At 50.8% G+C, this 23,870-nt stretch overlaps 1 protein-coding gene across 5 annotated transcripts in view; it reads left to right on the top strand.

The window, feature by feature from the left end:
- The window catches only part of GRIK3 (glutamate ionotropic receptor kainate type subunit 3), a 124,013-nt gene that overhangs the window by 81,559 nt on the left and 18,584 nt on the right, over positions 1–23,870 (top strand). For 3 of the 5 annotated variants that reach the window (XM_075114751.1, XM_075114753.1, XM_075114752.1), the window contains exons 8-11: positions 2,646–2,753; positions 6,542–6,655; positions 11,148–11,351; positions 20,247–20,470. In XM_075114751.1, coding sequence (XP_074970852.1) covers positions 2,646–2,753; positions 6,542–6,655; positions 11,148–11,351; positions 20,247–20,470 — 650 coding nt within the window. The other 2 variants (XM_075114754.1, XM_075114755.1) reach the window with 2 other exon arrangements.

The raw sequence follows: 23,870 nt of genomic DNA, 5'->3' as shown, positions 1-23,870 counted from the left end.
AAACAGACTCAAAGTACAGGTGTTCATGAGCACTGAGCTCACCAAGGGAGTGCAAGAGGTGGTCAGCCCTCCCAAAAGAGCCCCCAACCACACACCCCTGCACTTGCACCCCGGGTTTTGCTCTGGCTGCAAAAAGGGACCCACACATGAGAAAAAAATAAAGACAGAGCTGCAGGGAGATACTGCAAACCCTAACAGATATGTCTTTGCGATAAAAACCCCTTACTTACCCTAAGGCCCTTTTTAATTTCTGTGCCTGTGGCTCTTCGTGTGGGAAGTTACGAAACTGGCTGCAGTATGGGATACATGATTGAGCCACATTTAAACGGCTAAGTGTAAAATCCCCTGGAGCTTTTGAACAGAAAAGACTAGAAGTATGTTGTCAATCGTTACTATGGCTTGTGCTCTGTATCACCTACAGACCCCGGCAGACCCTGAACACGGGCACCCGAGCACAGCGAGAGCGCGCCCACCCCGGTGCGCCCCGAGCTGCGCGGTGTGCACAGGCGTAGGGGAGGAGAAAAGAGTGATTCCCATTGCAGAAAAAGAATGAACTTTTTTCTTAATAGGCACTAAAGATGGTATCTCTCCTCTCTCTGCCTCTCTCTCTCTCCTTTTTCGCGTTTTGTTCCCTTCTGCAGAAAGCCGCTCCAGCTGGCTGCCAAAAGAGAGTGTAAATAATTTGTTTGGTTGGCTCCTTTTGCAAATTACCCTGAGCCTCACACTCCAGTGCCTGCCTGTTGTTTCCCTTCCTGGTACCGTGTCAGCTCGTTGCAGGGATAAGCTTCTTCCCCATTGCAATCAGAGCACACAGTAATTGCTCCCTCCAAACTCCTGTAGGGAAAAGTGGCGCGCAGAGGGATGCCTCGCCACAGGCACCCGCTCCCTTGGCCCTGGGCTCCCCACAGACACCGGCACCGCTCGCTCTTTGCGCGTGTGGCCCCGACTGCACCCGATGGCTGCAGCGTCATTGCTCCCGGGGTGAAGCCCTGTTTGTTCCTACTAGCTCAGGTGCAGAGGGGCTGGGATGGTGGCCCCGCCAGCCCCGGAGAGGCCACCCTCACCCCGTGTGCCATCGGGGCTCCCCGGGAAGCAGGAGGACAGGGCCAAGCGTGGGGACATGAGGCGAGGGGTCAGGCTGCTCTGCAGCCACCGCCTGCCCTGAGCCCAGGACAACAGTGCTGGGGGCCGCGGCGACGCTGTGCACCCCGAGCCCGGCCCCGGGAGCCGTGCAGCCTGTTGGTGCTCTCGCTCCAGCCCGGCAGGAGGAGCAGGGCTCAGCACACAGCTGTGTTTGCTCCAGTTGGGTACATTAAACAGTCGGTGTTTTCCCAGGCTCCCGGAGGGCTCTGCAGGCTGCGCGTCCCACAGGCAAACCACCTGCACTCCCAAATGAGCAAAGTGAGCACCGCCTGCCCCAAAACTTGAGGGCGGCGAGCTGGGAGGAGGCTGTCATTACTCCTCAGGAATTAATGAGTAAGAGCCAGAGGAGCATATTTACTGAGAAATATGTCAGTCATTCCCCCCTGAGAATACATTATGCCACCTTCATCACACTGGGATATTTCAAGCTCTCCCGCCCATAAAGGAAATACATTCATCAGCAAGGAGCGCGCGCTGAACTGCTCAGGGGAGCCCGAGTCCCAGCTCTCCGCTGGGGAGATGCGATTACAAAGCAGTAAACCATGTCAGCAGCCCGCACTCCTATGGGAGCACCCTCCTCGGGACAGACGCTTCTAGCACGTCCAAGCACTGTCCCCAGGCAGAGCCGGCATCTTACCCCACGCTGCCCCTTACACCGGCTCTGCTCATTCAGGTAGCGCCTGATATCTGGGGCTCTCTCACCTCCTAAATCAGCAAGACTAATTCTGGTGGTGCTGCAAAGCGTACAGCAGAACAGAAACAGCATAATTTTATTTGAAACTAATCTGGCCATCTTTACCCCAAGCTCCTGCTCGGGGCAGGACTGGCTCCCAAGTCGGACAAGGCTGTGCAGGACCTCGTCCAGCCAAACATCGATGATCTCCAGGAAGGGAGCTTCCCCGGTCCCTTTGGGCACCTGCCCCGTGCTTGCAATGCCAAAACTGAACCGGGGCACTGACGCAGCAACGCGCCCACCAGATTCCCAGGCCCATTTCACAACAGCATAGCCTGCTAGCATGGACAAGCCCTTCGCCTCTTCGGCTCCGCTTTCCATCTGAAAGGAAGGAGGGAAGTGTTCATGATATTTTAGCTTCCACCTACCTTGGAACCATCAGCAGGTTCCTGCAAAAAAGGATTATTTATGAGCTTGACTGGAGTTGTCCCAAACCCAGGCTCCCTGCAGCCGTCATTTATCAGTACTGCAAGGATAAATGCAGCACGCAAGGATGCCATGATAAATGTAAGCAGTTTTCTACTGAGTCATCATGTCCTGCAACAGCTGGTGAACACAAAAGGTGCGAACAAAAATGGTAGTGAGGACTGCCAGAGAGTTAAGAAAATCTACAGCTCTGTCTGCAGTCTGACCAGTGACAGAGGTGATGATTAATTAATCATGCTCTTTGGGAAAAAGAACCAGTATAATTAAAAGAACATACAGCGAAGGGCAAAAGATTATTTATGATACCAAGTAACGACCCTGCTACTTTTCCTCCCTTCCACAGGCCCAATGGGAGGGATTAACGGGACGAATTGTCTTTAATAAAACTAGCGGCTTACGGACAGATTTTGATTTGGACATCATCAGCCTCAAAGAAGACGGTCTCGAAAAGGTAGGCAGGGTTTGTCTTATCTGCATATGGCTTAGTCTAACTCTGATACTCGGGCAAGAGAGAAAATGGTTGGTGGTTGTATTGTTTCCATGATTTCTGGTTTTAATATGAAAGGATATTTACCTTGCGGGATTTCTCAGATCCTTTTCCACGCCTCATCCATGAGTCACTAGCCCTGAAGCGAGTGCGTGGGATTACAGTTACTAGCTGCAGAAGTGCTTGTGGCATTTTCCTGGGATAGTGGAAGCAGAAGAAATTTTCTGAGCAGCCATTAGCCTCCCCTTGCCCAGGCCAAAGGTGGAAGGAATAAAGCCTGTCCCACCCCCCATCTTGCTGGGCTTGTTCACAAAATGATTTTTCCCTGAGGAGGCAACAGCTCTTGAAAGCATCATCTCGGTGCGATTTCCCACAATGAAAATTGCCTAAGGCTTGGAAATGGCACAGCTTATTACAGACTAGATTTTGGGGGAGGATGCGTGTGTATTTTTGCTTATTTCTTCTCTGCGTTATCTAAGAGACAATAATAAAAAAAGGAAGGTGTGTTTTTCCCTGGCTGGCTGGAGGGGTCTCCTTCAGTGGCCGTGTTTGTCCGGCCACCCAGAAGAGACGCGGCACAAAGGCTGCAGCCTCAGATCCTCCTAATTAATGCAAATCTCTGGGCACAGACAGAAATACGATGCTGATGTGCAAATCTGATTCCCAGGTGTACATGGGGATTTCATTCCCTTTTCTTCAATTACTTAAAGAAAAAAAAATGAAGCGGCAATGTGCAAAGCATTAAAGCTCCTAGAACATGGGTTTCAAGGTGAGATCAGTTGGTTCAAGGCAAAAGGGAGCAGCGAGTGGCCTGAAGTGAAGATAGCACTGCGCAGCGGACAGCTGATACCGGCAGGGAGCAATGCCCAGCGGCCGCGCTCTAATCAGGCTCCAAATAACGGCATGTGGGGCCACGAGGCTCCTGGGGCCTGACCCTTTCTGCGAGCAATTCCGAGACCCTCTTCTGCCAAAGGTGTCTCGCAGGTTTCCAGGCACAGGCTGGCTCCTAGGCAGCAAATCCCTTTCCAGAGCAGAGCCTGCTTTTCGGCACGCGCAAGGTGCCCATGGCAGCCAGGGAGGAGCGCCGCCTCCCGTAACCTTCGGGCACGGCGACAGGTTCTGCTCCCGCGGGAGGTGGCGGCCGGGAGCGAGAGGGACAGTTTTCAATTAACCATGCAGCAAGCGGCCCGACGTGCACAGATGACTTTTCCAGTTAAGGCTGGGGAATTAATCAAACGGTGCAGGTAGGCAGCCCCCGGAGGCGGGAGGCAGCAGTTTGATCAACCCCCCTGATGGGAGGGGACGGATCCTGCGCGGTGAAGCTCCCCGGGACCAGACAGCTTGACTTCCCCATCCCCCGTTTTTACAGTTTGTTCTTCCTTCGCTTTGAAATAAATTGTTGCTATGCTTTCGCACCACAGCAGTAGTTCTTTGCTACGTATAAAAACTCTCAAGGTCACCACAGCACTTTCCTAGTGGGTATTTTTTGGTGTCAAATACAGAATAAAGAAAACACTTCAAATAAACCCGGTGACCTTCAGTCTCAGCTGCCTTCAGCCGAGCCCGGGCGGGAAGGAGGCAGGAGAGGAGCAGGGGAAGACGCCACCCCCTCACAAGAACAGAGCAGGAGATGGTCTTTGTAGCTTGACTTCTTTTTATAGAAAATATTTTGTTTAGAGTCTAAACCAAAAAACCAAGACGTCTTTTCTTCGAGTGCAGTGGCACTGACGGACTGCTGGAGAGCCGCGCTGGCAGAATAATAGACAAATGTGAGAGTATTTGGATACCATGTGAATCTAAATGTTTAAGTACAGCCGCAAGATCTATCTGTCAAACTAATACTCCTCAGGTGTACCGCAGAATAGCTGGCACCAGCTGTATTTATTACCATTGTGTGTCACACAAAGCCCGTAGGAAGCCGCCAAACCTCGAGGCAGACTCTGTACAGCCGCTCAACTTTTGTCTCCAACAATTCAGAGATTTCACAGTTCCCACTATTATTTTTTTAAAGCTTTTTTGTCAACTCTGGAGGGGTTTTAAAGTATCGATGTCAAATCTCTGTTGAAGCTAGGTTTTTGTCAATAGTTAATCTGAAATAACAAAACGCCAAACTACAAACAAATCCCACACGGATTGTGCATTATGTATAATAGCTTACGTTTGTTGAGCTTTAGGATTGAACTCCTAATCCTTGCACCTCCTGGATGTTCCAGGGCTACAGGAATATTAACTAAACCTAATTACATGTAGTTTGACTATCTGACTTGAACAATTCTCTTAATGCACTTTTTCCTTTTTCTTTCCTTTTTAAATATTTTAAACTGATTAATTCAGTCTTAAGTGCCACGTATTTAATTTTCTTAAAGAAAACTTAGCAAGGCGTAGTTAACTGAGTCTGCAGCACTGCTAGCAGGGCCTCTTAGGCTTGCTTCTCTTCTCCCATGCACAGTAACAATCTTTTGACGTTGCAGCTGTTGTGCGATCAAGGGAGATATGGGGGATTGCTTAGGTTTTGCCTGAAATATTTAGAGCCTTTCATAAAGCCCATGGAAACTCTTCTAGAATTTATGACCTTTTTTTGCCAGGCAGCATTGCTCGTTACAAAGTCTCTTTCTGGGGATGCAGGAAAACCAAGTTCTCTCCTTGGACTGCCGAAGAGGCTGAAGAATCTTAAAAATAGCGATAAATAAAATATTGGAAGTTCCTGGCTCCCTGGTGGGTTTGAGCTGTTGGCCTTTGGTTTCTTTCTGAGTCCCATCTCACAGTTTGACCCTACAGATGGACTGTTCTGTTCCCATTTCCATGTGGGGATTTGTTTTTCCTCACTGTCAGGCTGGCTATACAGCCACCCTGCTCCATCTCTTGGCAGCAATCCCATATTCCTCCAGCTTCCCTCACATTTTATCTCACCATCAGAGCCCTTCAGCCAGTCCTGCCTTCAATATTTGTCCTAAAGCCCCCCCTGCACCGCAGAGATCAGGCTAACAGGCTTACAGTTGCCCAGATTACTTTTCTTAAATAGAGACATGTTTTGCTATTTCTGCGTCAATAGGCTTCTTCAAAGTCTAATAATTTATTAAAATTGACAGCTTGAAAAAAACAGAGCACCTCAAATTGATGAGAAGCGCAGCCATGTGTGCCTGCACCCGCGCAGGTCTGCTGCCATTCCCTCCTCCAGGTTTGCTACCGGGACCGAGACCTTCCCTGAAGGGGTGACCAGGGCCCTCCCAAGGGGGCCTGTTGGAAACATCCGCCTAGTTTGCCACAGCGCAGAGGACAGGAATGGACCCCACCAGGGATTTACAGAGCTGGTCAAGTCGTTTTTAATTTTCCCTGCCAAAGCAAATTGGTGGGGAGGTAAAAAAGAAAGAAAATGGCCTCACATTTGTATTTGTTTTCTTCCGTTCTGCTTTATCATTGCCCAGAATTGACTCTTCAGCATGGTCTGACGGTTTGCTCTACACTGTAGCTTTGCAAATGGTTCATTCAGCCCCTAAATTCCAGAAATCATGGTCTTCCTTCATGCACCTGCCTCAGCGGGCAGCGTAAGGGTTGCTTATTGTACACGTGCCACTGGAGTGACCTGCAGCTCAAGGGTTAATGCAGATCCATTTACGTGATACAAGATGATAATTTCAGCTTTGCTTCTGTTTAGTGTAGATGAAAGAAGCCAGGTCCATTCTCCAGGCCAGTAGGATGCTGTGAGCAAGGGAGGAAGGTAAGCTGGGTGTTCATGCGTTCCTTTGTTTCAGGTTGGAGCGTGGAGCCCTTCTGATGGCCTGAACATCACAGAAATTTCCAAAGGACGAGGGCCTAACGTCACGGACTCACTGAGCAACAGATCTCTAATCGTCACCACTGTCCTGGTAGGAAATTGCAAGCCTTTTTCCTCCTCCCACGAATCTCAGGGATATCTGGTGCCTCTGAAAATTCACAGCACCCCAGTACAGATCTGCTAGTCCCTCTGGAAAGCCGAGCAAGGGCAGAGGGAGCCCCCGCGTGCAGGCTGGGCTCAGCAGGGCACCGAGGTGACCTGCAGCATCCTCCGGTGCCACCGCCCTGGCCAACACACGGCGACGGCAGGGCTGGTGTGGGCCAGCTGGGACCGTGCGGGTTCCCCATGCCCTGGAGGCCGCTGCTTACCCTGGCTGAGCTCCTCCGCCCCAGCTGCCCGGCCAGGTCCCCCGTGTCCCCTTGCATGGTGGGGGGTGCGGGAGGCTTGCGCATGCCGAGCTCCGGAACGCTGCGGGTCGCCCATTTCCCAGCAGTGCCCGGGCAGGCAGCGGCGGGTGCTGTGATGGCTGCACCGCCTACCTCGGATGGGAGCATTCTTGTTCCAGAAGAAAATGCTAAGAACAACCAGAGACCCTGGCTTAGCTGGAACAATCGTGTTTCTTTCCCCCTCTTAAGTACGTATTTGATAAACTAGCTAAGAGTAATGCCATTATCCAGCAAACCATGGCTGCTTAACAGGTCTCCTCTGCTTCCAACTGTCGCGCTGCATTTTGTTCTCACATTCACTATTGGATTTGACAGCAGGCATCGGATCAGGATGAATTTTTATTTACTATCTAATGAATTATGACTAGTGGCATTGCTTTCTATACGGCTGTATTACACAGCACAGGCTCATGGCACGCCACAAGGAAGCAACAAAAGCCATCAGCCCTTGCACAGCCTCCACACAATTGGGCCTGAATTAGGGCTTTGCCTATGGAAATTTTCTGGCCCTTTTGTGTTCCTAATTTTCAGGAAGCATAAAGGTACAGGTGGTAAAGAGCCAGTTAGGGATGCATTCCCCAGTCCAGAGCAGTGTGATCCCTCGTGACGTCCGTGCCTTCTCAAAAGGACGTGACCTGACAGAGGGGGTTCTGTATTGTAGGAGGAATGGGACCAGGGAAGTGCCCAGAGGAGAAGAGAGAAAGGAAGCACTTGGTCCAGGGCAGAAGAAGGGCTGGAACCAAAGGTTTTTTATCACCCTGCAAGAGGTTAGCAGAATGGAAGCAAGCAGAATGTGAGCCAAATACAGATGCTGCTGCAGCCTTCCTTGGCAATTAGCTGCCCCTTCTAATGAACTTCCCATTCATCACACAATATTTGTTCCAATTAAACATTTTCATTCAAGTCCCTCCCTCCAAGAGTCAGGTACAGGCTCAGCCCATTGACTACGCTCAGTAACACACCGCTGCTGTGTCCCAGCATGCGAGGGAGACAAGAAAAGTTCCTTCCCTTCCCAGTCCAACAGTTTTCTACTGTGCCAGCCCCGTGAGACCGCCATGGGTGGTGCAGGCGGGGGACTGGTGTTCCTGTGCCATGCACATGAGCAGGATCGGCAGCAACGGTTCCCCACTGGCTACAGTTATTGAAATGAACCATCAGATCAGGAGTTACCACAGAAGGAGTAGGGAAACGACAGAGCAAAAGGCACTCGAGCAATTCAACATGCATCAGATTTTAAGACTGCTGCTGCTGAGACCCTTGCAGCAGTGTGCGGGCACTCAGGCACCACACACACAGTTTCCTTCTCCCCCCGCTCCCGCCCTTTTGCATTTAAGCATCCTTGGTGTGTTCAGAAAGCAGAAATTTAGGCAGTGGTTTTCTAACAGGCCAAACGGAGAGGCCTGCCATGCCAGGGTTAGTTCATTTTAGCAAGGTAACCTGAAGCGCTGCCAGTACCTCTGCACGGAGATGCAGATTTTTAGGGCAACATGAACAACACGTCACATCAAGTCACTCCCAGGTGGAGGCTCAGGCTCAGCTCTCAGAGAACTGCTCAACCCATACTGCAGCTGGATAAAACCCACCAGAAGTTATATAATGACTCCTCTTCCCCCGCCCTTTAGCTACAGGTGGGGAGGTTCCTGTGCTGTAGCACTGGGGAGGAGGCTGGAGGGACGGCAGCAGAGCTGCCTCGCCGGGAGCTGGAGGAGCACCCGGCCGCGGGTGAAACCGAGGGACAGCAGATAAGCTGAGGACTGGAATATAGGTGAAGCTGTATGGACAGGACTGGGGGAAACCTGAAAAGATGCATCTTGTCAGGGGCAAGACACGTGGCCAGAGTTGTGGAAAGGTCTGGGTCTAGGGTGCAATAATCGCTGTACCTCAAAGGCCACGGCGTAACGCGAATCAATGGAGCCAGCAGGAGACCTGTCAGCCATCTGCCTTTGACATGCTTTTTGCAGGCAGCATTTTCATCTCAAGCTCCGCGAGCAGGTACAAATTACATAATGTACAAGGGTGATATCCGTAACTGCTAATTGCGCCATTCCTTGGGCCTGCACACGTGCCACAGGGTACCTACCTCGAAACCACAGCTGTCCTGCAATTCCCTTGCCTGCAGGAGGAAGAAAGGTGCTTAGACCCGAGCTCTGCAATAATTACATTTTCATATACTAGATTCTAAAAAGTAAACCACAACCCTAAATTTTATTTGCATTTGTAACACCCCTTTATACTTTTGCACTGGTGTAAATGATTGTAGAAAAGCCGTAGGAGGAACCTTTAAAAGGAAAAGCATGAAAGGTTATTTTTTCCTCTTTGCTCATATTGCAGTGACTTGTTGGAAGAGAAATATTACCCCAGCAGCCAGCGCCGCTCTCCCCAAGCAATATGGGAACTGTGAAGTTATGAAATTGAGGGCACCTTCACTGAGAAATCGATTAGCAAACTGAGAGAGCTTGCGAATTGGATGTCTGGCCATTTTCAGTAATAAATTGTGAAATAGTCCGTGAATAAGTGGTTCACAGAGTTCAGAATTACCCCCTAGGAAATGTTTGAGACCTGGAGATACATTACTGAAGCGAGTGGCGTCCTAATGTTCAGTGCTTCGGCTGTTAAATATGTATGTAATCCCTACAGCGCTTCCCAAAATTAATAGTGCTTTATGGCTGCTCTGGAGCCGGTGTATTTATATCAGGATCCATAGCTTCAGCTGATCCACAAACAAAGTGCTAATTCCAGAGAAGAAAGCTGAGGAGGAGGCCAGGGAGGGCAGGATTTAACTGAGCTGCGCGTGCCAACCTAAACTCTGTTGGCATGATGGTATCTGTTTTGCTTTATAACTCTGCAAATGGAGCTTCACGTGCTCTCTCGTCCCCTCCCTACCCCTACCCCTACCCCGAGCAGGCACCTCCAGCCCGGGGGTGGCAGAGGTCTCCCATGGCAGCCAGCCGACAGGCTGTACTGGGAGACGAGAGCCGCCAACCTCCAGGCTGGTACAGCCCGGCTCTGGGTCCTGAACCCCCTCCTCGGCGTACGCAGCCGAGGCAGGGCGCCTGCCCTCCACCAGACAGGGCAGCTCGGTAGTCCTCTAACCGGGACTCCAGACCTTCCCTCCTGTGACTTCAAGCCCCCCGTCCCCGTGCAACACCGCAGGGACTCCAGCAACACGGCTCACTCACCAGAGCAAAACGTGCGCCCTCCCGTCCCTGGCCACCCCGTGGGCAAGGACGGCAGCCTTGCAGATACCTTCAATTCAAGCCATGTACTAGCCGCTGTCGATCTCTCATTCCCCGTTGCCTTCTAGCTTTGCCTGCTGCCTACCATCTTGTGCCATTTCCATCTGTCCTCTACATGCTTTCTCCCTCAGGCTCCCCAGTGTCCCTCGTCCTCGGTGGCTGCCCAAGCCTGATAGTCACCAAAGGGCCGTGCAGTTTGCTGTGTTTGCTGACTTCACCTGCCAGCCTCCACTAAAGAGGCAGCGATGCACAGGGCAGAGCCTGCTGTCAAGCCCTTCCTTGGTTATTTTTCACTTGTGCTGGTGCTTGGCACCTCTGTGATTAAAGACACTCCAACCTTCCCACACAGGCCTAAGTGGAGCGGGTGGCAGAAGGTGTCTCTGGGCAGCAGTAGGGCCCCGTGTCCCATCAGCTAGGGCCAGTCAAAAGGAAGGCAAACTAAACCAGGGAATGTCCTGGGCTGGCCACCAGCCACGCACGGCTCCCTCTAACCCACCAGCCTCTTGCTTGCCGCAGTGAACGGCAGCTACTGCGCCGCAGTTCGGCCGCATTTCTGCTGTGCGGGACTTGGGGCTGAATTTGTCCTCCCCACTTTGATTGTTTCTCAACATTCTTCATTTTCAGAGCATGAAATGGTTATTTTTCTCCCTGAAATCCTACCAAATGGAAAACAGTTGGCTGCTCAGAAGAGACAAAATTAAATTTTGTGAGGTAAACAAGGTTGCTAATTAGCTGATGTGCTGTGCAAAGTTAATTTATTCCCAACATGTCACAGTGCCAACTCTGCTCCGAGAGCCTGCACCTCATGGCTCAGGTTGACCCGCAGGGGCAGCCCTGCTTCTGGTGGGAGCTGGGACCGCAGCTGATGCTTAACGGGGTCTTTTTGCTTTCCCGTGTGCAGGAGGAGCCCTTTGTCATGTTCCGTAAGTCCGACACAGCCCTGTTCGGGAACGACCGCTTTGAGGGTTACTGCATCGACCTCCTGAAGGAGCTGGCCATCATCCTGGGCTTCACCTACGAGATCCGGCTGGTGGAAGATGGGAAATACGGGGCGCAGGATGAGAAAGGGCAGTGGAACGGCATGATCAAGGAGCTCATCGACCACGTGAGTGAGGCCTGTCTGCAGCACTGGCGGCCGGCGGCTGCCGAGGGGCGGCTGTGCCCAAGGCTTTCTGCCTGGGCTGGGCTGGGTGCCCGGTGCTCGCTGGCTCGGGATACCCGCAGCGAGCTCCTAACCCCGCCTGGGCTCTGCCCAGATAAAGAGTATCTCTTTATATGACTCTTCTAAATAGTCATTTGGAGTTTCTGAAAATGGACATTCTCGCAGTACAGAAACACGTTCCGTGGGTAAGCCACAGACGCTCCCCACTGGGCTGTGCCCGCTGTGGGCTGCAGGCTGGGCACACAGGGCGGAGGGAAGAGGCTTCTCCAGGCCCAGCTGCACACCGGCTCTCCTGAGCCAGCAGCACGGCAGCCCGGGCCGGAGCAGTGCATGCCTGCTCTCATCCCCCGAGGACACCGCTGCTTGGCCCCTGACAAACATGGGCCGGGGCACAACACCGAGGTGGCTCAGGGAGCCCAGACATGTCCCAGACACAGCTCAGCTGAATCCAGATGATGTATCCAGGCTGCAAGAGCAGGTGTGCAGGGGACAGTTTAATATATTATTTTTTTATAAACGCAGCTTATTTTCTAAAACCTCCTGAGACGCGGCACTCCCCCTGCAGCAGAGCAGCTGTGCTTTTCCTTCTGCAGCCACTTCTAAAAGCCCATTAAACACTAGTGAAACTGTCATAGCAGCTTTACTCTCGCAGCCCCCAAAAAGTCACCTAGTCTGAAACTTTGACTCGCAGCCAGAAGTTGCTCAGTTTCCTAATTAGATGCTTTGCCTCCAGCACATCCTATGATCCCAGAAGCCCGGTTAGGGAGGTGAGGAAAGCTGGTGTTTTTATGAATCTCTTCCTCCCAGAAAAGGTCTCTGGAAGAAAAGATCAGGGCAAAATTAGTCTCTGATCTCTGCAGCGCAGGCAGCAGTATAAGCGTCCTAGAGCTATAACAGCTCTCTCCTCCTGAATATCCCGCTAAAGTGGTGCAGCCTTTGGACCACCTCTCATGTTCCTGGCTCCACTTTGAAAGCGTTGCCTAAGCAGAAAAGAGACAAAAACAATCCCACTATGTAGCAGCGGTGATGTTCTTACAGTTCACATGAGAAGAATGTATTTGCTGGGTGAGTCACTTCAGTAAACGAGCCTCCCTGTGACCAGACAACAGAGCGCTGCTGGTGGTGCGACCGCGGAGCTGGGGCGCGGGGGTCTACGTCGTGTTCCCAGACTTGGCTTGTCTGCCCCAAATGACATTGGACAAGTTGCTTCTGTGCAATACTTCCTCCATCTGTAAAATGCAGATGATAATGATTATGTCCCTTACAGAGACAAAGCGATGCTTAATCAGTTCACGAAGAGCACTGAAGTCCTTAGATGGCTCGCGCTGGAGAAGTGGGAACTGCGGCAAGGGCATGCAAGGAAAGCCCCTGGGGAGCAGGACGCTGTGTCTCACAGGGGAATCTGCCACAGGCTGTGCAAACCTGGCTTTGTGTTTTTGCTTCCAGAAAACTCCATGCAGCTCAAAATACAGATTTCCTAGTCTCTTACACAGCAGCCTTGCTAAGTTAGACAAGCGACACTCGGCGTCCCAGCGGAAAAGCCTGGTGCTCTGCCACTCCGAGTGATGGGTGTGACACAGATACGAAGAGACGCAGAGCGCAGGCTGCGAGCCTCGGCAGCGCGCTCCGGGACACAGCTTCCTGCGGTCCCGCACCCGCTGCCCGGAGCAGAACCTGTGGCTCTCCCCACAGAGCATCTGTAGCGTGGGGCTCTGAAGAAGGAAATTGCTCCACAGCAGGAAATAAGATACAGGAAATAGAAGCCAGACTGTCATTTAGTCCAAACCACGTCACTTCCAATGCCCTGCAAGGTGCTGTAGGGCTCTCAGGAGGCCTTCAGCCATTCCCACAGCTGTATGTGGCCAGCTAAGAGGGACAGACAGATAAGGTATGGGGAACAACCTCATTAAGTAACACTAAATTCCTGGTCAACCTGCCTTAAAGTATTTCTTGCCTAACTATTTGAAAAGCAAATTAACATGCAGCAACAGAAAAGGACCAAATCCCCTCTTCTTGCAAGAGTTGCCGTAGCATCAAGTTTCAACTCTGCTTCCTAACAGGTGTGGCTGGGCGCTCGACTTGGAGTGATTTATAACCATTGCCCAAACCCCATACGAAGCCATTATTTTCTTTATCTGCATGTCATTGCTTTTTATAGCAGTGTTTATGTAAAGCATTAAAAAGTGAAACTGCAGCCAGATGGGGCCCTTCCTCAGCAGCAAAGCATCTTCAGATCGTGTGGGGAAAGGAACAACTGATTGGCACTTTGCAATGGGAAAGTTCAAACTTATTTCGCACCTAGTAGGAGAAGTGTTGGAGACAGCATTCAAACAAAGTTGTAGTGATGCAAACAGGGCTACCCACACTGTGAGTTTGATATCTAGGCTGGCTTTCCTCCATATTCAGTGTCTCATCCTCATAAAAGAATTGGGATCATTCAGGTGGGAGCGTAAAGCAGGCAGGATTTTGTGAGGTCCAAACACCCCGGCCAGGACTAACTCCCTGCAGAAAGACTGCGTGTTGCTGAAGACCTGCTTAACTCACGCGCATCTGAGACTGAGCCGCCCAGGACTGCGGCGATGCACCAGCTCCGCTGGGCTGAGCTGATGTGCAGGCTTGGCTGAATGCCCTGAGCATAGGGAAGGGTGCTCCTGAGGTTAAATAAGAGGCTAAAATGGTGACTGTTATCACTCAGAAGGGCTGAGAGCCACGAGAGCAGAAGATGCTGTCTACCAGGAAGAGCCTGATCTGAGGCTGAAATTTGGTGAAAAGGAGATGGGCAAAGCACGGGGCAGCGCCTCGTGCAGGACAGCCGAGTGCTGGGGCTGGGAAATATGGCCTGAGCGGAGCTGGGCGGAGGTGCCGGGCAGGGCAGCCGGGCAGGCGCATAGTCATGGTGCTTCAGGGATGGTGGAGGCTTCCCCGCAAAGGGGAAAGTCACAGAGCACGTGACAGAGGGTGTTTACGTGGTGAGCTCTCGTGGCTTGTTTCGGAGCTCCGTGTCATCCTCTTTCCCATCTTCTCTGATCCAGACATGCCTGGCCATAGGCAGTAATGCCTTAGGCTATGATGCTTTGTAAAATTGCTTTGTTTCTAGTCTGGCCTTAAGCATAAACAGGAAAAGCAACAGCAGTCAGAGCAGCTCACAGCGTGACCCTGCCTTCCAGGTCCCCAGTAGCAGGTCAGAAGAAGACATCCTCATGTGGTTAGATGCAAGAAGGCCCTGCCCTGCTGTCTTTCATCTGCTGCTCATCCTTCATCACAAAAAAAATTCATTTTGGGGGAGTTCAGGCCATTCCCTGGAGAACTAGACTCCTTCCTCACCACAGCTGGTTACCCAGTGTTGCTGTCCCTGGGCACTCGGCAGAGGAGCCTCAGTCAGACGGGCCGTGAAAGACGAATGAACTCACAACGCTGGGATTTGGGGAGATTTGGGGCTCCCAGGTGACACAGGGAAGCTCCTGTGCCCTGCATCCATAATATACAGGGAACCTGGCAACCGGAACATCTCCTCCTTTCATCAGTAGTGAACAGTTACTGATGTTTATTCATAGAAATTATTATTGATACAAGCAAAACTACACTGTGCATTGTGGCCCCATCCATTCTGATTTGTAAATTCTAGTTGTTTGGCAAAATAATGCCTGCAAATCTTCCCTATTGTTTGTGGGCAGAATCACATAAAACCAGCAAAATGAGTTGTTCTGGACATTTTGCACAAACTTGATCACAAATAAAACTTGTCTTCTGCTGAGGCAGTGCATATCAAATTTCCATTCAATCTGAAACTTCATGTGGGAATAAAAAAGGTATGAAAAATAATAGGGTTTCTAATGGAAATCCCTGCCAATGGTAACTAGAGAGAAGATGTAATATCTATCCTTAGGGACGATTTATGAGAGTTGATTTAACACTTTCACAATAAATGGGCATTTATTGACAGTAAATTCTGGCAGAAATATATACTGCACCACATTGCCACATTCCCATTAATGTTCCTGCACCGGTGGATGCTTATTTCAAGTGCTGTGAGCTGGGGATGCATTTGGAAGCCACCAGGCCAGGAACAGAAAAGATCCAATTTCACTGGATGAAGCATCCTCCATCTCTTGCTCATACACTGCCGGAGCTCAGCGTTAGGGAGGAGATAGAAATAAGCCAAAACAGCTGGCTGCACTTTCTCCTTTTGTGCTCAGCATCGTTAATTGGGTGGCGTCATATTCATCGTATTCAGCGGTCCAGGTGACGGGAGCATACGCGACGTGTACGTTGGGAGCCCCAAGTTCTCTGCCTGCTTCTGCAGGTCTCTCTGGAGCTGCCGTTCCCTCTCCTGCCTTGCTCACCTGCCAATAATTCATAGGATAGGGCTTGTCTCTGAAAATACAGCCATTCTCATGGGGATCCTACAGCCTTTGACATCTCTTAGGTACAACTGACGGCAGTCTTGTCTCTGAGGAACTTCCCTAAAGAAAAGATTTCAAGAGGCCCAACAGGACTTCACGGCCCCCATTTCTCTTCTTCAGCTTACAGCTAGGTTTGCCCTGCCAACACCTGTTCTTAATTCACCGCTGATACTAAATAAGTTCATTGACAAATATTATGTCTAAATTAGGACTGAAATTGTAAGAGCAGCCGGTAAGAGCTGGAGTCAGACAATTAACGCTGACCCCCGCACACGGAGCACGCGGTAGCAGGCGGGGGGGAGGCGCATCTGGGGTGCTGCCAGGCAGGACCTCGCTCTCCCTCGAGCATCACATCTCATGCCGGCCAGCAAAAGGGGAGGGCTGCGGGCAGAGGGCTCTCGGCAGAGCGCTCGGTCGCCTGCTAAAGCAGCAGCCCCTCTGTCTCCAAGCCACAGGCTGCAAGACAGACCAGCCGCCTCGGCTGTGCCAGGCCTGGTCGCCCCGCAGCGCTCCGGATGCCTGTGCCCAGGGGTGCCCGGCTGCTGGCTCCACTGCAGGGCAGGATGCAGCAGCGAGACCAGCATGCCGCAGACCGTGCTGGGAGAGGGTGCTGGAGCGCAGAACAGCAGGCAGGGGAGGAGAGATGGGACCTGAAGCGGGGTGGTGGGAGCAGAGAGCAGAAGAGCACTGCAGCCCCAGCGCTGGTGGTGGCAAGACACCGAGGGATGAAAGTGTCAATGCTGCCAGACAGACCTGAATAACAATTAAATAAGTAAAATATGCACTATTTACCTGTCTCTCAGGCAACGCACACATAATTAGTTTATGTAAATACCTAACTCAGATTGGCAAAATAAGCCCAGAGCCACCTTATTTTCTTGAATAAATATTTATCTTTGTGCTTATGCTGTTTGCGGGCTCTGCTGTGACTGGCCGTCACACACCGCTTTCCTCTGGTGGACGTTGGATTTCCACAGTGACCGTGGCTGTGCAAGGGCTGTTCTGACCCTCCAGCCTCATTCCCACGATAACCGAGAACTTGAAGATAAGACTCAGCATTTTCTGATAAAAGCCAAATATCTCTGCACAGAATACAATCCTCCATCCACTGAACACCCAGGGAACTCGCATCAGTTCCACCAAGTGAAAATGCTGTAACACTGGGTGAATAAGGAGATCCAAACCCTGCAAGGTGCGTTAGAGAAGTGCCTGCATTTGGTGTGTAGCTGCCTTGGCAAAATTCATCTTTTTGGCCTCAATTCAGCAGAACACTTAAGGACATACATAAGACTTGGAAGGCGTGCAAGCCCCAGTAAAACAGAAGCATGTGCTTAAGTGGTTTTGCTGGATAAGGGCCTTTAAGCCACTGGCACTTGTTATAATTCCTCATTTTTAATAAAACCCATCTTACTGTGCAGCAGCATAAAAGTTAGGGCTGAGGGAAGGAAGCAGTCAGGGCCTGATAATTGACTTCCCAGTTTCTAATGTCAGAGCACGACAAATGAAAGCTTCGCCCTTGGTGGGTTTTGATTTAGATCCTCTCAGTCAGCAAACCCTTAATTAGAGGCCACCTTCAGAAAAATCTGCATTGATAAAAAGGATATCGAAGTGCAGCCCGTACTGCCTTTAATAGCGCAGGACACCACACCAGACTGGGCTGCCCAGTACACGCTCCGTCCTGCCTGTGGGTGACATTTACCGCCAAGGACACAGGGCTGTGATCAAATCACAGGAGCTGCTGAAATGACACAGTAAAATTTTATTTCTGTACTAAAAGCATTTTGATCCTTGGGCATCCATGCAGATTCCTCTCTCTGCATTTTCTGTGGTAAAGCATAAACTGCTAGCGGTTATTTAGCTGGCTATATCATTTTGACAAATTTGGCTTAGGATCTTTGAGACAGGCCGTCGCTAGTGAGCACTGACCACAGAGCTGCTCATTAGTTTCCTCCTTCAGAAAAATCCATAGCCAAATCGTTCACTATCTCCTTCGCTTTCCCCTCTCGAGCCAGGACACCCATGCAGAAGTGATGGAGGAGCTGAAACGCTGCGTTTCTTTTGCCATTTCTGCCTTTGGAGGCTGATGCCAAAATCCTCCAGTGCGCTGTAATGTGGGGAGAGCAACACAAACCTGACGGGCACCCTCCACCAGGACGGTCCCAAGGGTGCAGACTCTGCTCCTGAGGTGCAGGACTTCACCACCTCAAGCTGGGCAGCCAGCACTGCCCGTCCGCTTCTAAAAACCACCGTCCTTCAGGTCCCATCAATGCCACCACAGCCACAGCTGGCACAAAGGGGCTCATGGGGAACATGCTGTTTCCATTTTGTCTAAGTCTTTACAAACACCAGTGACTGAAACGGACACCTTCTGTACCAAGCTGATGTGAAAATATATCCCCATTTAGAAAGTGACAAGGAAAGGGAACCAACCAGAGCTCGGCTAAAGAACCATGCTAGAAAAAGCCTCAGATTTCTGCCCTTGTTAGTGAATTCCTGAAACACCTCAGTTCAGGACCTCTAAAGCTAGATTCTTTGGAGAGGAAGAGCCTTTTGTACACACACACATAGGCATGTAACGGATGAAAGCTCATGTAGAAACACTTCTTATAGAAAAAGGCCCAGATATCTGTGTTTAAAAGTATTCCACTGATTTCCGTCGCAGATTTGCAAGGTCAAACGAGATCATTAGCCTGACCTTCCCCCACAACACAGGCCAGAGACCTTCACCAGCTTCTACAGCGGAGCCATGGTTTCTGTTGGAGTAAAGCATGTCCTAGCAAGACAGCTAATATTGATTTAAAGTTTGCAAGTAATGACAAACGCACTCTATCTCTAGGAAATTATCACTCATGGTTAATTCAGAATTTTAATTTTCAGAACCAGATGTTAAATAAATCTTGCGCGGGTATGCTAGGCACCTGGCGCGGGGGGAGCTGCTGCTCAACTTAATTTATGTGCCTGCATTTCCGCTGAAGCCAATGATACCAAAGAGCGATTTGCAAGCCCCAAACAAGGCAGCTGATATTGAGGTAGCCTTGGATGTATTTACTGAAGGCTTTTTTAAGAACCTGGATGAATTAGCGAGAGGAGATGAACGCAGCTCTTAAGCGACAGAAAGAGGTTGTATGTGGTTGCTCACTGAATCTAGCATAGAAATTGTTAAATAACAGAAATAATAGAAACAAACACAATTCATACAGGAAGTCAAGATGAATAATATGCTCAGCTTAAATTCCTCGTGAGCTCAGACAGTTCGGGCATGACGAGCTGTACATCCACCATGAATGAGCAGAAGCATTTCCCAAGAGCATTCCCAGGCAGCAGAGCTCCTGCCCTGCCCACGGCTTCCTTAGAATGAGCCTTTCAAGTTGTATCATGAAGTTGACTGTGGGGAAAGAAATTGAACCTTTTCCCTCATGCTATTACAATATTACTTCCTGCGACTTCATTCTGGAGTGGCCTCCCTCTGCAACTTTCTCGTCTCGCAGCAACATCAAAAGGAAGGCCAACAAAAACAAATCATCTCTGCAAACGGTGGGGTTTGCGCATAGCAAACTCTGCCGTAAAGAGTTCTGCAGCAAGAAGCAAGCACAGCGAGGATCGCACATGTTTTATACCCCTTTAAGACAGATTTGTTCTGACCATCTTAGAAAAGCCGATCAAAATGAGCTCGTTGCACCTGGGCAAAAGCTGTGGGGACTGTAACATCCCTCTGTTGTCCATGCTGCATTTCGGTAGCTAACATCAGCCAAAAATCCATACAATGAAAGCCATACAGTATAACTAGCAAACAGTAGACCTCATTTCATTCTCCAGCTCACCGATTTAAATGAGGAACAACTCTCTTCAAGATGGTAAACACGTCCACACCACCACCTCCAGAATCTCACCCAGCATGTTTTGCAGACCCTGCATCTGTGCTGGGGATTTGTTTAGGTGATGAGAAGTATCTGTAGTAACTGGAGCATGTTATAGCAGTTCCACGTTCCGCCTGTCCTGTCTCAGGTGTTCTCGTGCCTAATGCCCACAGAGCAGTCCTCGGCTCGGCCCCTTCCCTGGAGGGCTTCGGAGCAGAGCTCCCAGAAAGCTGCCCAAATGCCGTGTGTGTGCAACGCAGTGCAGGCCTGGCCACAGCTTTGTGTTTGCCTGCACAGCAAGACTGCAGGTCTGAAGGGAGGCAGGTGCGTGGAGTCCAGCCCGTGCCAGGCACAGAGGGCCCTGCCTGCACCAGGGACGGTGGCACGAGGTCCAGCCTGGCTCTGGCAGAGGCACAGGGCAGACGTATCCCCTGTGCAAAGGGAGGGGGGAACCCCAGGGCTGCGCTTTGGGGGTTTTCGGCCCAAAGCTGCAGTGTGACTGCTATGGTTGCTTCTAAGGGGATGGAAATGCTCAGTTTCTAATGCCTTCTTTCTCTCTCCCTCTGTGTTGCACGCAGAAAGCTGACCTGGCCGTTGCTCCTCTCACCATCACCCACGTTCGGGAGAAAGCGATAGACTTCTCCAAGCCCTTTATGACCCTGGGGGTCAGCATCTTGTACCGGAAGCCCAACGGGACCAACCCCAGCGTGTTCTCCTTCCTCAACCCCCTGTCTCCTGACATTTGGATGTACATCCTCCTCGCCTACCTGGGGGTCAGCTGCGTGCTGTTTGTCATAGCCAGGTAAGGGGATGCCAGTGCCACCCCCCGACTGCCATCATCTGCTGCCATGCGACAAGGCGCCCTCCCCACGCTCAGATCCCTGGTGCTGCCTGGCGTGTCGCAGGCGTCCAACCGCCCGGCGGCAGCCGCAGCGTGACACCCGGGTCAGTAATGAAATTACTCTTGGTCCATTACCCAAAGGCAGGCGGGTCTCGGCGCGGGGTTGCTCATGACTGCCAGGCTCCCGTGCTCTGCTCCCTTTCGGACCTGCATCTGAGAGTGCTTGTAGAGGCGATGCAAACCCCGTGGTGAAAATTAAAGATGAGCTATCCACAGGGGAAGCTTGTTTCCTTCACCTCTAGCTCCAGCCTGTGTTATACCCTTTGTACTGCTTTACCATACTAAATGTGCTTGTGTTTATTTGCTTTATTAACATAAATCCGTAAGCCTCTTTTGCTATATCAGGGCAGGTGGTTCCACAGATTTAGTAGACTTCAATAGAAAACAACTTTAAAATACGCTTTCTTTTATGATTTTGGAAATTTTGTTGCCTTTCCATTTCATTAGCACCTCCCTGTACACTGACGGGTAATTTTGCTGCTCCGTATCATTCACCATTCGTGCCCACCCACCTTCTCCAGGGAGAAGCCCAGCCTCTCCACTGTGCCCCGGACCCAGAGCTCCCGTGGCCCGCAACATTTTCAGCTCCTGTCTCTGAACCCTCCACCAGCAAAGCTCCCACAAACCCTTCCCTCTATCAAAAGAATGGAGAACCCGTTGCTACAGATCAGACAATGTGTCTGCTTACAAAATTAATATGCATTTAATTAGCATGTTTAAAACCTCTATATTTTAAAGGGGCAAAATTTGCATATATTTGCATGTGTTATTAATTTCACAGAGTCTCTGATGAGGCGCACAGTCCAGGGCTGCTTTCAATATGTGATTTTGCCTTTTAAAACCAAACCAAGGCACTTGCCTCCCTCCTGCCAGGCAGCCGCCCTCCCCGGCCACGCGCAGCCCTTGCTGGATGCTCAAGTATTTTGCATAAATGCCGTGCCTGGGGAAGGTCCCTACGCACAACCTGCAGCCAGGGGCTCATTCCTCATTTCTTCCAGTTGAAGTTATGCCAGTGGTGCCTTCAGAAACCTCCCTGCTGACCCCACACCCTGGAGGGGGGCTCTGTGTGGACCCTCTCCCTCCAAGGGCTGTGGTGCTGTGTTTTTCTCTAAGTATCATTCAGAGACCAGCTTCTCCCTAATCCACTGACATCAATCTGATAGCGAAAGTAAAGATTAAATATGGAACCAGCAGCAGACCAGAATCCATTAACCCTCATGTTATAACAAATCTGCAATTTTCAACATCCCTCAGGTCCACAGAGGCATTTAGAGACGATTTCCTGGGTTTACTATGTAATATCCTAATTACACATAACAGCAGTTGTCAAAGTAAACTCGGCTTAGCAGACAGTATTAGTGCTCCAAACCACGTGGGGTGGCGAAGCAGGTGCCTCGCCCGATCCCTCCTCTGCAGAGGAGCAGAGCTGGGGAGGTTGCTCTTCACTCTTAGAGGACACAGGAAGCCTTCCATGTTCCAGATTTGAACGGCAGTCGTTCTCCCCCCTAGCCTTTGCAATGCCCGGCAATCAAACGCAGCTACGGCAGGTTTGCAGGCACTTCCCTGAGGTCCCCCAGAGCTGTCTGAGTACGCACGGCTTTGCGGGCTGTTTGCTCGGGGCGGCTGGGAGCACAGGCCGGGCTCTCACAGCATCGCAGTACAAACAGCCACTCGTGAAAACAACCTAAGAGATCCGTCCCGCAAGCGGGTGGTGTAACGCACAGAAACGGCCTTGCCGCCACCTCTGCCCTGCAGCCCCCCGCCGGGTGGGCGCTGCTGGGCAAGCGGCCGGGTCCGCGCAAAGTGCAGGGCGCTGGGCAAAACCCTGCTGCCGGCTTTGTCCTGCCCCAGCCCAAGCCCCTGGGAAGACCGTCAGGGACCCCAGTGGGGCAGGATGAGGTCCTCGGCCGTTTTGCTTTGTGTCAGAGAGGAACCAGGTGCTCTCAGGAGGAAAAGATACTCATCTGGGAAAATGAACCCGAGGTAATTACGAAAAATATTGCGAGGACTGATAGAACTCCTTCACTTTATGACTCCGTTAGCCATGCAGAACATAGCTAGATGGGCTCTGCTGCCATAACGTCTTTGGGTTCTGATGCCATAAAGTATTAGACTGCTTGTGCAGCTCAGAATGACAATTCAAATACAATTTTACATTTATGAGTTTATTTTTCCTGACTCATATAATGGCCAAATCCAGCCCAAATTGTCCAGATCCCGGTTTCAAAGCATGCTAAATGTGCAAATTGTAGCCACGCGTGAAATTCGTTGCAGTAAATACTGAGGAAAGGTTGAAGAAATGCTAGGTCAGGCCTCGATGTGGAAACAGCTTAGAAGCCACTTTTTACGGAGAGGTAACCCTAGATGCTCTGTCCAGAGACCCGCGGGCTGCACCCAGGGCAACCCTCCCTGCTGTCAGCAGCGCCTGCCCGGCCCCCCAGCCGGGCACCCGGGCACCCCGAGCGGGGCACAGCCCGATAACCCCCCGCCGCCCTTTCGGCACCCCTCCGGGGACTGCCCTGGCGCGGTGAACACAGGAGGGTCTGAACCACTTGCTGTGCTGGGCTTTGTGGCTGGTGCTGAGGGACGAAAACCTGAAGAACTGTGGTTTAGTCTCTGCTGGTGTTCTGAAATGACCTGAAAAGAGCCTCATAATCTCTCTACATCATGGCAGTTATGATGTAACACAACCGTTTTTCCCTATCAGGCTATTTTTTGGTTAACTGAATCTATAAAATACTGCAGTTACAGTTTCTTTTTCACATGTTTTGCCCCTTACATGTCTTCCATCTTCCTGTTCTGTTAAAGAGCACCAAGTATTCGGTGTAATTAAGGTTCTGCAGGAATGATCTTTTAACATACAGACATGAAGAGCAAGAGATTTCACAGGGAAAATATTTACTGCATTCAGAAGTAATGGAAACAATATCTGCTTCTGACCCCAGCAAGGCCTCTAAAATCCAATTCTCAGCAGAAAACCACAGTCAAAATAGCAAAGCCTTAATTCAAAGACATGAGTCTCCTGAACTAGGGACCAGAGTCCTCTGCTGACGCTATAATCATAGGTCAATGCCACTTAAACCAACTTAGGGACTATTTAGAGGCAGGCAAAGGATGTATTTGATCCATCTCCCCTTTTAATCAGTCTTTCTTTGTTATTGATGGAGCCTCTGCTCCTACCCACCCCAGCCCCCAAAGAGCCATAAACACCAGCAATTTATAAGGCTTCGTGGAGGTAATTTGTCTGGCGGCTCTGGTGCGAGGTTGCAAGTGGGCTGCGCGGCCGGCTGATTCGAATTGT

The sequence above is a fragment of the Phalacrocorax aristotelis genome, chromosome 20 (genome assembly GCF_949628215.1).
Source record: "Phalacrocorax aristotelis chromosome 20, bGulAri2.1, whole genome shotgun sequence".
In the NCBI taxonomy this organism is placed as follows: Eukaryota; Metazoa; Chordata; class Aves; order Suliformes; family Phalacrocoracidae; genus Phalacrocorax; species Phalacrocorax aristotelis.
Note: the sequence above shows the minus strand (reverse complement) of the source record. Positions and strands in the feature narration are given on the sequence as shown.